This window comes from Elgaria multicarinata, chromosome 10 (genome assembly GCF_023053635.1).
Source record: "Elgaria multicarinata webbii isolate HBS135686 ecotype San Diego chromosome 10, rElgMul1.1.pri, whole genome shotgun sequence".
Taxonomy (NCBI): Eukaryota; Metazoa; Chordata; class Lepidosauria; order Squamata; family Anguidae; genus Elgaria; species Elgaria multicarinata.
Genome location: NC_086180.1, coordinates 6055457 through 6068986, shown reverse-complemented (window position 1 = coordinate 6068986; position 13530 = coordinate 6055457). Strand labels below are relative to the sequence as shown.

Genomic DNA, 13530 nt, shown 5'->3' with positions numbered 1-13530 from the left:
GAAACAAAAGGTTGAATCACATTTATTTCAGAGTAAGACGCAAGCTTCTTCCACGGCCCTCGTCTGGGGGTGGGGGCAACAATGGAGGCTCCGGAAATGAGATAATTTCCCTGTTGTGCAAATGGTGGCCACAAAGGCCCCACTTATGCAAAAGTAAAGGCGCAAACGGGGTTGCCAACGGAGCCTTTACGGACGCCATTTGCCCAACGGGGAAATTACGTAATTTCTGGAGCCTCCATCGTCACGCACAATGGAAGCTCCGGACGAGGGCGGGTGGCTGCAAGACCCTCTTCGGGGCACGTGCCACAGATGCCCAACTGGGTCTGGCGGGTGGGGATGGATACGGGAGAGTCCATTGGACTCCTGGACCCCGTGGGGCGGCTGCCACATCCTTAGCATAAACCACAGGCGATATCTAAGGCTGAAGAAGAGGGACTCAGAGCTCTTTGGCTCCAATTTGCTTCAGAGTGGCTCTTCCTTGCAACCTCTTATCCTACGCTAAAGCAGCAAGTAGTAGGTGAGTTGTTCATGTGCTGGCAGATCAGCTCAACGTGACGCTAACGTGAGACATTGACCAAGCTTCCGTTGTAACAAGGAGTATTAGTACCTTGGTGGTATTGGATGCTTTTGAATAGGAGTCTATACCAGCCAAGACAGCTTCTACGACAGCAGCATAGATTTGAGACAGCAGCTTACTGGAAAATAAACCGAATGCAATGTTAATTGTGATGATTAACGGGTATTTTAACCAAGAACTAGAGTCTAGTTACTAGAACTTCACTTACCAAAATCCAAAATTGCTTTATAGGACAAGGCAAGAAAATTTCACAAAGGTTTCAAAAAAAAAATATTGCAGAAGTGATAGAATTTAGAATCTTGTTATTGTTAGTAAAAGACTGCAGTAGCTAAATAGCGACACTCAGGTAAGCTAGAAACATCCAAACTTTAAATATGGACCAAACCCAATGGATTGGAAGGCAGAAAATAAAAGTATCAGAGCTTCAATGAAGCAAAAGAAATTGGCACATACTATAAACTATATTACATGATATGGAACAGGTGACAGCATAAACAGAAAAATTAGAACACTTACACTTGCTCAGCTTTCTTTTCCATCTCATTATCATTGCCTGTTATGAATGTGAAGGACTTTTATTATTTCAGGATTCTATCGTGTTAAGATCGATCGTATATTTCATGCACAATTATATTGTACTATTTGTAACATTGTCAATTAATACTCAATTTACTAGACTTTGTGAACCGCCCAGAGAGCTTCGGCTATTGGGCGGTATAAAAAGGTACTAAATAAATAAATAGACACTGAATTTCTACTTCCTCTTCTTTTCTCGCTAACGATGCCGGCTTGTCGCTCGGGCTACAGATAATTAACAGGCGCAGCAGAGTTGGGGTCTCCTTCCTCTCCCCCACTCATTCCTTGGGTCAAGCTGCTGCTCAGCAACACACACACACACACCGCCTCTCCTGCTGCACTGGCCCAAGCGGTGACGGCATAGGCTGTGATGGACAGGCACACAGAGAGCAGCACTGTGTGTGTGCTGACCGCAAGAGGCAAGGCACGAGGCAGAGGCTAGGAGAGGCGGTGGCGTTTGAAACGGAGGACAAGTAAGCGGAAAGGAACTGCCTGTGCTGTACGTTGTCCGCGTGGGCCTAACGCCGTTGCTAACGACTTGGAAGCAAAAACGCTCAAGGCAGCAGCCTGTGCTCCTGCTGCCCCTCCGCTACTTCTGTTGAGTGAGCGAAACGGATCACCAGCGCAACAGGTTCTTAAAAGAAGGACGAAAATGAACAGCAACACTCATTTCCAGAAAAGGGCAGGAGTTCTGCTGTCCCGTCCCATTCTGGAAATGAGCATTGCTGTTCGTTTCTGTTTTTTTCAGGAACTATTGCAACATAGAATCATAGAGTAGTAGAGTTGGAAGGGGCCCCTAAGGCCATGGAGCCCAACCCCCTGCTCAATGCAGGAATCCACCTTATTTATTTATTTATTACACTTCTATACCGCCCCCATAGCTAGAGCTCTCTGGGCGGTTTACAGAAATTCTAAAATTGAGATAAAAACGAGTATACAAAATTTAAAATTCTAAAACACAGAACATACACACATAAAGCATTAAAAACCTTTTAAAATAAACACGTGGGTCATTAAGATGTGCCGCCATATGCCTGGGCAAAGAGGAAAGTCTTAACCTGGCGCCGGAAAGATAGCAATGTTGGCGCCAGGCGAGCCTCGTCAGGGAGATCGTTCCATAGTCTGGGGGCCACCACCGAAAAGCCCCTGTCCCTCGTTGCCATACTCCGAGCCTCTCTCGGAGTAGGCACCCAGAGGAGGACCTCAGATGTTGAACGTAGTGACCGGGTATATTCACGTCGGGAGAGACGCTCCGTCAGGTATTGTGGTCCCAAGCCGTGTAAGGCTTTATAGGACAAAACCAGCACCTTGAATTGGGCTCGGAAACATACAGGCAGCCAGTGCAAGCGGACCAGAGCAGGTGTTATATGGTCGAACCTTCTGGTTCCCGAAATCAATCTGGCCGCTGCATTTTGCACGAGCTGCAGCTTCCGAACCGTCTTCAAAGGCAGCCCTACGTAGAGTGCATTGCAGTAATCTAACTTGGAGGTTACCAGAGCATGGACAACTGAAGCCAGGTTATTCCTGTCCAGATAGGGGCAGGGATAACCATAAAGCATCCCTGACAGATGGTTGTCCAGCTGCCCCTTATACTTGCGCAGGGCCAGTAAAAGATATTGACCTAACACTCCATCTCACAGAGGAGAAAGATCTCAATGGCTCCTAATCGTGAGCGTTGTATAGCACCCCCAGTACTGGAGGCAGCATGCCTTTGTATGCCAGTCTCTCGGAACAGGAGTGGGAGGTTGCTATTGCACTCATGTCCTGACTGTGTGCTTCCCACAGGCAGTTGGTTGACTACTGTGGGAACAGAACGCTGGACCAAACTGGTCTATGATTCTATGGGTGGATTCCTGCCTTGAGCAGGGGGTTGGACTCGATGGCCTTGTAGGCCCCTTCCAACTCTGCTATTCTATGATCTGATTCAGCAGGAGTTTGACGTTCTTATGTTGGCAGAAGCAGTGAGATGCTCAGAGCTCAGCTGTGAGGCAGGTAAAAGTAGGTTCTGCCTATTTTCAGCCTCTCTGTTTTTGCATGCAAATCAGTTGTACAATCCTTCCTGTGATTTAACACAGCAGTACTGTAACTTGCGTTAAGGCTGTTTCCACAGGCAGTGGGCTTAACGTTCTTGGCTTAACTGAAAAGCTCAGCCTTGATGGTTGCGTTAATAGGGTTTGGTGTTCTCCAGCTGGTTTGTACTACAACTTCCATCTTCCCCAGCCAGCACAGCCAATAGTCTGGGACTATGCCAGTTGTAGTACAAAACAGCTGCCTTCCTGTGCTCTGATGTACACTGCCTGTGGCAATTTTATTTTGCCACGAGAGCTATATGAATTTACCCAATCTTATTTTTAAAAGCAGTCATCTGATCTTGTGGGATGGAATTCTTTAATTATGTGCTATATGAAATTTCCTCTCCCCTGCCCTGAACCTACTTGCCAATAGCATTACTGGCTCCCCCCTTAGTTGGATGAGACATCCCGTCCCTGCCATCAAGCAAATCCTGGACTAGGGGATAGTTGCCTACCCCTGGTGTAAATCACAGCAACACCAAATCTCTCAGTTAAGTAGCCAGCTCTGAGCGGCTTCTTTTTTTAACCCTACTGGTGCTGTTACGTTTAATTAGATGCTAAGTTTGCACCTGTAGCTATAAATCAGCATAGCAAATTTCTGTCCTCTTTTTTAGTGGTGCATAAAACCTTCTACGGCAACGTGTAAGTGGCCACACTGGTTGGGAACACTTTGCTTAGTCTTTCAGAGTCTCAATTATAGCAGGAAAGAGAAGCCACGCAAGGCTTTGACCAAGAACCCAAATATATTGGCACAACCATCCACCATTTTTACACATCACCAGCCACTTCAGAACGCAGGAGGAGCCGTGCTGGATCAGACCAAGGGTCCATCTAGCCCAGCGTTCTGTTCAAACAGTGGCTGACCTGCTGTCAACTGGAAACTCACAAGCAAGAGATGAGCGCAACCTCATAAGAACATAAGAAGAGCCACACTGGATCAAACCAAGGGTCCATCTAGTCCAGCACTCTGTTCCCACAGTGGCCAACCAGCCATCGGCCAGGGATGAACAAGCAGGACATGAATGCAACATCACCCTCCCACCCATGTTCCCCAGCAACTGGGGCACACAGGCTTACTGCCTCGAATACTGGAGATAGCACATAGCCATCAGGAATAGCAGCTATACTTTGACATGCCACAAACTTTTGTGGAGGGCTACAAAACCCATTAAGTAATAACACCCAAGCCAAGGAAGGAAGAACTGCATCTGCTAAATGATCTTCCATTTTGCTATTTTTGGTGCTATATGTTACTGCTTCTCTGCAACAATCCCACAAGCAGAACACGAGTGCAACAACACCCTCCCAGCCACGTTCCCCAGCAACTGGTGCGCCCAGGCTTGCTGCCTCGGATACTGGAGGTAGCGCATAGCCATCAGGGGCTAGTAGCCATGGATAGCCTTCTCCTCCAGGCATTTATCCAACCGCTTTTAAAGCCACCCAAATTGATGGCCGCCACCAAGTCCTGTGGTAGCGAATTCCATAGTTTAACAATGCGCTGTGTGAAGAAGCAATTCTCTCCCACAAGCCCTTCAGCATGTGCAGAGTCCTCAGGGGAGATATTGGCATTTCTCTCATTTCCTCTGGCATGTAAGAGAGGGTAAACAATGGAACAGACTCTTGCCGTTCCTAATTTATTCAGTCATCTGTGCAAGTGAGAAATCCCTGACCCTCTCAAGCCCTCTGCACGTTATAGAGGGCTCAGGAGAGAGGCAGAGCTCTCCTCCCATGCGCTGTGGCTTAGCGAAACTAAGGTGTTCAGAGGAGGGCAACCAGGATGATCAGGGGTCTGGAAACAAAGCCCTATGAAGAGAGACTGAAAGAACTGGGCAGGTTTAGCCTGGAGAAGAGAAGATTGAGGGGAGACAGGAGAGCACTCTTCAAATACTTAAAAGGTTGTCACACAGAGGAGGGCCAGGATCTCTTCTCGATCCTCCCAGAGTGCAGAACACGGAATAACGGGATCAAGTTAAAGGAAGCCAAATTCCGGCTGGACATCAGGAAAAACTTCCTGACTGTTAGAGCAGTACAACAATGGAACCAGTTACCCAGGGAGGTTGTGGGCTCTCCCACACTAGAGGCCTTCAAGAGGCAGCTGGACAAGCATCTGTCAGGGATGCTTTAGGGTGGATTCCTGCATTATTATTTATTTATTTATTTATTTATATAGCACCATCATGGAGCAGGGGGTTGGACTCAATGGCCTTACAGGCTCCTTCCACTCTGCGATTCTATGATCTATGATTCTATGAAGGTGCTGTGAGAGAAGATTCTTGCTGCTTCTTACTGTTAGCAAACCGCAGTGCAAAGGAGAGCTCAGGGCAGGGGACGTGTGCTGCTGAGCACCCTTCCCAACAGGGTGCTGAGTGGATTTGTGGACATAGAACGATAAAATCATAGAATAGCAGAATTGGAAGGGGCCTTGAATGACACACAGGTTACAATAAAAGGAGCTTTTTCTTTTATGTCTACCCTATCGGTCCAATTACTTCAACCCAAACAGAACAGATCTGAAACAAGATGTTAAAGAGACATAACCTAGAGCAGCCTTCCCCAAGCTGTTGCCCTTCAGGTGTCTTGGATTTCAACTCCCATCAACCAGAGCCAGCATGGCCAACGGGCAGGAATTCTGGAAACTGTAGTCCAAAACATCTGGATGGCATTGAGGGTTATGGTACCTAAGCTCTTGAGGATTACCGGCCCTCCTGGTTCATGTCTTGTCTGATTTGGGCATGCATTTTTACATTCTACCACAAGCCCTAGGAATGTGGCAGCCTGGAAGTCCAAATAAACACACACACACACACACACACACACACACACACACAGCAATCAATGCTGAACTTACCAAGGTAAGGAGTGTGAGTGGCTCCAAAGAAATAGGTCCTTGAGCAAGCCAGAGGTCCCTTTGGAGAGACACACTGCACTACCTAGTTGCCAGTAAACACAAAACATGCAAGTGAGTGACAGTGGATAAGGGTCGCACAGAAATCCTTGTAACACCCTGCACCCTAAACATTGCTACGTGGAGCGGCTCCCTGCGGCCGCTCCCAATTCTGAGCCCAATTGCAAAGCTCACGCTTTTCATGCACGAGACCCCAGCTTCAGTGCCTAGCACCTCCAGGTCAAAAGGACCTGAGAAAACTTGGCTTGGAAAAAGAGCTCTGTGTGAGGTCAAGAGCCACCCCTGTCCTTAGCAGCCTAGAAGGGTCTCAGCGGTTTGCCTTAACCAAGGAGAGAGTGATCACTCTCGAACTGCACTTCTGAATTTCTTGGGATCCCCACCGTCAAGCAGCCTTCCTCAACTCCCACCACCCCATCTTCCATGAGAGCCATTTTGTGGCGGTGCCCACAGCAGCTTCTCAAATTCCCAAATGTACCTTATGGGTCCAGAAAGCTTGGGGGTTCCTGGACTATAAGCTTGCAACCCCTGACTGGCAGCAGTATTGTGCTATTTTAACAGCGGCTTATGAAACTCACACCACGTTTCATAACCACGTGCTTGGCAGTGCTCACCATGTGCTTGGCTGTGCTCCCACCGAGGCCCGTGTTGCGCAGCAGGTGCCCCTCGGAAGGGAAATTGAAGTTGCCAGAGTTCAGGTTCTCCTTTGAGGAATGGGTGCCGAACAGGACGAATGGCTGCCTGCTGGGGCTGACCAGGGACACAACGGAAAACGAGTTACCACCAACTCGGATTTGGGGGGACAGTTTTATGTGAAGGGTTAAGAAGGAGCTGATAAGTTCTAAATGAGAATTGTAACTGAATTTAAAAATCGTTAACACTGCCTACACCTCATTAAAATGACAACGGAGAACACAAGATCAAAGTTAATATTCATTTTTTTCCTTATTTGGGGGGGGGGGGTAAGAGATACAGCTCACAGTAACTGCCAGCATGTGTATGCTTTAGGATTCCACAGGAGAGCAGAAAGAGCATAGAACAGCCTTCCTCAACCTGGGGCGCTCCAGATGTGTTGGACTGCGTCTCCCAGAATGCCCCAGATGGCTGGGGCATTCTGGGAGATGCAGTCCAACACATCTGGAGCGCCCCAGGTTGAGGAAGGCTGGCATAGAATGTGCTCATATTCAGGGAGCATATAGATGTGCAAGTTTCTAGCTTTTAGAGGCTTTAAAAAGATGCACGCGCAATGCCCATTACGATTTCAGAAGCCAGAGGAGTTGCTAAACAAAATCTGGAGCTAACGACCAGGCCTCGGTGTCCTAGACCCTCCTAATAATATCAAAATAAATTCTGTGAAGTCAGAAAAAAAGTATGCAAAAGAGCTCTATTTGCATAATTCATCTAGGTGTCAGTATGAGTTTTACTTGGTGCAGAGTTTTCAGGGATTTTAAGCACACACACACGCACACACACACCAAAGTGAGAGAGCATATTTCAGTGGTAGAATTATTATTATTATTATTATTATTATTATTATTATTATTTGCATTTTTATACCACCCAACAGCCGAAGCTCCCTGGGTCGATCACAAAAACTAAAACCATTCAAAGTATAAACAGTATAATAACATGGTATAAAATACACATTAAAAACTGATTAAAAACATACCATACATGATTAAAACATCTTTAAAACATCTCTTCTTGATCCTCCCAGAGTGCAGGACACGGAATAACGGGCTCAAGTTAAAGGAAGCCAGATTCCGGCTGGACATCAGGAAAAACTTCCTGACTGTTAGAGCAGTGTGACAATGGAATCAGCTACCTAGGGAGGTTGTGGGCTCTCCCACACTAGAGGCATTCAAGAGGCAGCTGGACAACCATCTGTCAGGGATGCTTTAGGGTGGATTCCTGCATTGAGCAGGGGGTTGGACTCAATGGCCTTGTAGGCCCCTTCCAACTCTGCTATTCTATGATTCTATGATTCTATGATCTTTAAAACATTCTAGAAGACCTGCTTTGGATGCAGAAGGCCTCCAGGTTTAATCCCAGGTGTCCCCAGATCAACTAATTATGTAGCAGGTGATAAGAGGAAAAAATCATCCTGTACGATCATCTTCTTGGCCCGCCGCTCTGACCATGTCACTCCACTTCTGAAATCTCTTCATTGGCTTCCAATTCACTCCAGAATCCAATATAAACTTCTCCTGCTGACCTTCAAAGCTCTTCACGGTCTAGCTCCTGCCTATCTCTCCTCTCTCATCTCACACTATCGCCCCGCTCGTGCTCTCCGCTCCTCTGATGCCATGCTTCTCGCCTGCCCCAGGACCTCCACTTCCCTTACTCGGCTTCGTCCTTTTTCTTCTGCTGCCCCTTACGCCTGGAACGCTCTTCCAGAACACTTGAGAACTACAAACTCAATCACTGCTTTTAAAACTCAGCTAGAAACTTTTCTTTTCCCTATAGCCTTCAAATATTGAGTTTGTCCTGACTCTATATTGTTAGCTTCTCCCTACCCGGTGCCTGTTTATACTTCCCTGTGCCTGTTTGCATTCTCCTTCCCTCTTTATTGTTTACTACAACTTATTAGATTGTAAGCCTATGCGGCAGGGTCTTGCTATTTACTGTGTTATCTGTACAGCACCATGTACATTGATGGTGCTATATAAATAAATAATAATAATAATAATAATAATAATAATAATAATAATAATAATAATAATAATAATAAAAGGCTAGGTGGATGCATAGGGAATCCCGTCATGCTTGCAAGGGTTATTGACATTGCACAAACATTGGTTTCCACTAAGCACCATTTAAATGGCTCTAAATGGCTGGACTACGAGAAAAAGAGGCGACTAGCTCTGGTGCTATGAAATGTCAAAAGAAGTTTCTTTATTTTTCTTATCCGAAATATATATTAAAAAAAAAACCAAAAAACTTTCAACCAAACTTGTACAACACTCAGCGTTTCCGATCCGGAGATCCTTCGTCGGGAGCTATACGAGGTGAATGACTGTTTGACTGCTGACGGAGGCAGAATGAACACGACTGCGGTCTTGTAAAAAATATCTGTAAGGTTTCAAATTTATAATTACTTCAAACAGTAATTCATTTCGTTGTACAGCTCCTGACGAAGGACCTCCGGATCCGAAACGCTGAGCGTTGTACAAGTTTGGCTGAAAGTTGTTTTGATCTTTTTTTTCATATTTCGGATAAGAAAAATAAAGAAACCTCTTTTGACATTTCATAGCACCAGAGCTTTGTTGTTTATTCATTCAGTCGCTTCTGACTCTTCGTGACTTCACGGACCAGCCCACGCCAGAGCTTTCTGTCGGCCGTCGCCACCCCCAGCTCCCCCCCAAGGTCAAGTCTGTCACCTCCAGAATATCATCCCTCCATCTTGCCCTTGGTCGGCCCCTCTTCCTTTTGCCTTCCACTTTCCCTAGCATCAGCCTCTTCTCCAGGGTGTCCTGTCTTCTCATTATGTGGCCAAAGTACTCCAGTTTTGCCTTTAATACCATTCCCTCAAGTGAGCAGTCTGGCTTTATTTCCTGGAGTAGGGCCTGGTTTGATCTTCTTGCAGTCCAAGGCACTCTCAGAATTCTCCTCCAACACCACAGTTCAAAAGCATCTATCTTCCTTCGCTCAGCTTTCCTTATGGTCCAGCTCTTGCAGCCATAGGTTACTACGGGGAATACCATTGCTTTAACTATGCGGACCTTTGTTGTCAGTGTGATGTCTCTGCTCTTAACTATCTTATCAAGATTTGTCATTGCTCTCCTCCCAAGAAGTCAACGTCTTCTGATTTCCTGGCTGCAGTCAGCGTCTGCAGTAATCTTTGCGCCCAGAAATACAAAGTCTGTCACTGCCTCCACGTTTTCTCCCTCTATTTGCCAGTTATCAATCAGTCACCTCTTTTTCTCATAGCCTTTTCTTGATGCTTTTCCTTCTTTTTCCACATCTAAAGGGCTGGACACCATTGGATCCTTCCCATTAAAAGCAATCGACTAAGGCAGCCTTCCCCAATCAGAGGGCCTCCAGATTTGCTAGACTCCAGTTCCCATGACCTCCATCAAGCATGGCCTGTGTGTATCTGTGAGAGAGAGCATGAAGAAGAGCTGCCATGCTGGGGACAATGGGAGTTGCAGTCCAACACATCTGGTGAGCACCAGGTTGGGGAAAGTACACAGGGACATAGTTGGTATCATAATTGTACCCCGGAATGGAGGTTATTTGCGAGGGAGATAAAACTCTAGAATCGTCAATTAAAAGCTTACTCTCCCTCTCTCCCCTTTTGCTGGAACAAGGAGGCAGTGGATAGAGGATCAAAATGTGTATTCATCATAGTTGCAGCAGAATATTCTCTTTATTATTATAAGTACAAAGGTTTTAGTACTGTCTGCTCTTTAAATGATTTTTACACGCTTTGCTTCATCATCATCATCATCATCATCATCATCATCTATCTGTTACCTGCCTCTCCCTCTGGATCGAGGCGGGGAACAACACCAAATACAATATACCGTATTTCTTCGATTCTAAGACGCACTTTTTTCCCCATTTAAACATCTCTAAAAACGGGGTGTGTCTTAGAATCGCGGGTGCGATTATTATTCTTAGAATCAAAGCTTTTTTTCTGTTGGTGGTACTGAAATTAGTGTGCGTCTTACAATCGATGGCGTCTTACAATCGAAGAAATACAGTAATAGAACACCAAATACAATATATTATATTGTATTTGTGCAGGAATCGGTAAAAGTAGAAGTACCTGTTGTCTGTTATATGGCTTGAGATCATTCCATGACTGAAGTAACTTCGGAATGGCTGCAGTAGAAAATTAAATATTAAAAGGGAAGGAAGAATGCCAATGTTGAAAAATAATCTTTATGCAATGGCTAAAAATAACTTGTAAAAGTTCAACAATAAACCAAAGAGACATCAGAAATATGTAGTGCTACGTTACGTACTATTACAGGTTATGTCATTTCTTTGACAAATTTATACCCCCCCCCCACACACACTTAGTTATTTTAAGATGGCTAACAAAAATTAAATCACCAAATATATGATGGTAACCAGTATTTGCATAATTATTGATAGAAATATTAAGTATGGCAACTGATGGAATAACCTTTATATAATTCAATGTGTGGCTCACGCATGGTAAATCAACTAATTAAATGTAGGTATAGTTTACACAACTTAATACCTAAAAAGGGAACTTTCTTTAGAATCCTTAGCGAAGGAAGACTTGCTTTTTATAGCCTCTCAATCATCTCATCATATTTAAGATCATTATTCATGGTTTCAAATATAGAAAGTTTTTGCAGAGTCAAGGGACAAGCATAACTAGTTTCGGGCAAAGTACAACGTCTTGGTCATTATCTTTAAATCCCTACATGGTTTGGGTCCAGGTTACCTGCGAGATCGCCTTCTCCCGTACAATCCGCCCCGCACACTCAGGTCATCTGGGGAGAACTTACTTCAGTCAACCAAAACTAGGCTGACAACTGTTACCCAGAGGATGTTTTCTTCTGTCGCCCCCATCCCCAGACTGTTGAATGTATTTATTTTTATTTATTTATTTCATTTTTATACTGCCCAATAGTCGAAGCTCTCTGGGCAGTTCGCAGAAATTAAAATCATGAAGAGCATAAAAACAACCAACAATCTAAAAACACGAATACAAAATGCAATATAAAAATGGCCTGCCAGAGAAGATTTGTCAACTTATCTCTCTTTCTCAGAGTTTAAGACAGCTATAAAGACTAGCCTCTTCTGGCAGGCCTACCCGGCTGAATTTTAAACCAATAATTTTAAGGTGTCTTGTTTGTTTGTTTTTAAATATTGTATTGGTTTTATATGCTTTTTAATTAAGCTATCCCCTCTTCTAGTCCTTCCCCCAACCAGATGGTTCCTGGCGGCCTTATCAGCTTGCTCTCGGGTCTGGTGGTGCTGCTGCTGAATGTCAGGTCAGTCCAGAATAAAATCTCCCTCATCCATGATCTGATTGTGGATGAGGGGGCTGACCTGGTATGCATCACTGAGACCTGGGTGGGGGAACTGGGAGGGGTTGCTCTCACCCAGCTTTGCCCTCCTGGGTACTCGGTGCAGCACCAGCACAGACTCGAGGGCCGGGGAGGGGGATACAATTTGCCGTGGTCTATAGGAATACAATCTCCCTCACTGGGCTTCCTGTTCAGTCGAGTGCTGGTCTTGAGTGTCTGTACTGTGTGTTGGGTACTCGAGACAGATTAGGGATTCTGCTGGTGTACCGTCCACCCCGCTGCCCCACAGTCTCCCTGCCTGAGCTGACGGAGGTTGTCTCGGACCTGGTGTTGAGAACCCCCAGGATGGTGGTTCTGGGGGATCTCAACTTCCATGCCGAGGCTGCTGTATCCGGAGCGGCTCAGGACTTCATGGCTGCCATGACAACCATGGGGCTGTCTCAACATGTCATCGGCCCAACACACGCAAAGGGACACACGCTTGACCTGGTTTTCTCGACTGGGCAGGAGGATGGTGATCTGGAAGTGGGGGAACTAACATCTACCCCCTTGTCATGGTCGGATCACTTCCTACTGAGGTTTAGACTCTCGGCGGCCTTTCCCCTCTGCAAGGGTGGGGGGCCTATTAAAATGGTCCACCCCCAGAGGCTAATGGACTCCGATGGATTCCAGAGGGCTCTGGGGGATTTTCCTGCTGATATGGCCGGTGCTCCTGTCGAAGCCCAGGTCGCTCTGTGGAATGCAGAGATGACTCGGGCGGTTGACACGATCGCGCCCAAGCGTCCTCTCCCTCTGAGCAAAGCCCGGTCAGCTCCTTGGTATACACCTGAGCTGAGGGCAATGAAGCAAGTGGGGAGACGGCTAGAACGCAGGTGGAGGAAAACTCGTGCTGGGTCTGATCGAACACGGGCTAGAGCTCACTATCGAGCCTACTCTGTGGCGGTGAGGGTGGCAAAGAGGCAGTTCTTTTCCACCAGCATTGCGTCTTCTCAGTGTCGTCCGGCGGAGCTTTTCCGAGTGGTTCGCGGCCTGTTACACTCTGGGCCAGGGCGAGAGATGGTGGAACCCTCGGTAGCACGCTGTGACGAGTTTGCACGGCACTTTGAAGATAAAGTCGCTCAGATTCGTCATGAATTGGACACCACACTTAATGCAGCACTACTAGTAGAGGCGTTCAGAGCGCCGTCCGGTTCAGTTTTATTGGATGAGTTTCAGTTATTGAGGCCTGAGGATGTGGACAAGGTGCTTGGCCAAGTCCGGTCGACCACCTGTGTGCTTGACCCTTGCCCCTCGTGGCTCATTACATCAAATAAGGAGGGGATCGCCGGCTGGGTCCAGGAGGTTGTAAATGCCTCCTTGAGAGAGGGAGTGGTGCCGGCCTCTTTAAAAGAG

General features: G+C 46.3%; 1 protein-coding gene across 2 annotated transcripts in view; it reads right to left on the bottom strand.

Moving 5' to 3' along the window:
• The window catches only part of DNAAF9 (dynein axonemal assembly factor 9), a 127674-nt gene that overhangs the window by 64598 nt on the left and 49546 nt on the right, over positions 1-13530 (bottom strand). For both annotated transcript variants that reach the window (XM_063135386.1, XM_063135387.1), the window contains exons 9-13: positions 10899-10954; positions 6742-6877; positions 6074-6155; positions 1094-1130; positions 608-695 (exon numbers count right to left, since the gene is read on the bottom strand). In XM_063135386.1, the coding sequence (XP_062991456.1) occupies positions 608-695; positions 1094-1130; positions 6074-6155; positions 6742-6877; positions 10899-10954 (399 nt within the window). The remainder of the gene's footprint in view (positions 1-607; positions 696-1093; positions 1131-6073; positions 6156-6741; positions 6878-10898; positions 10955-13530) is intronic.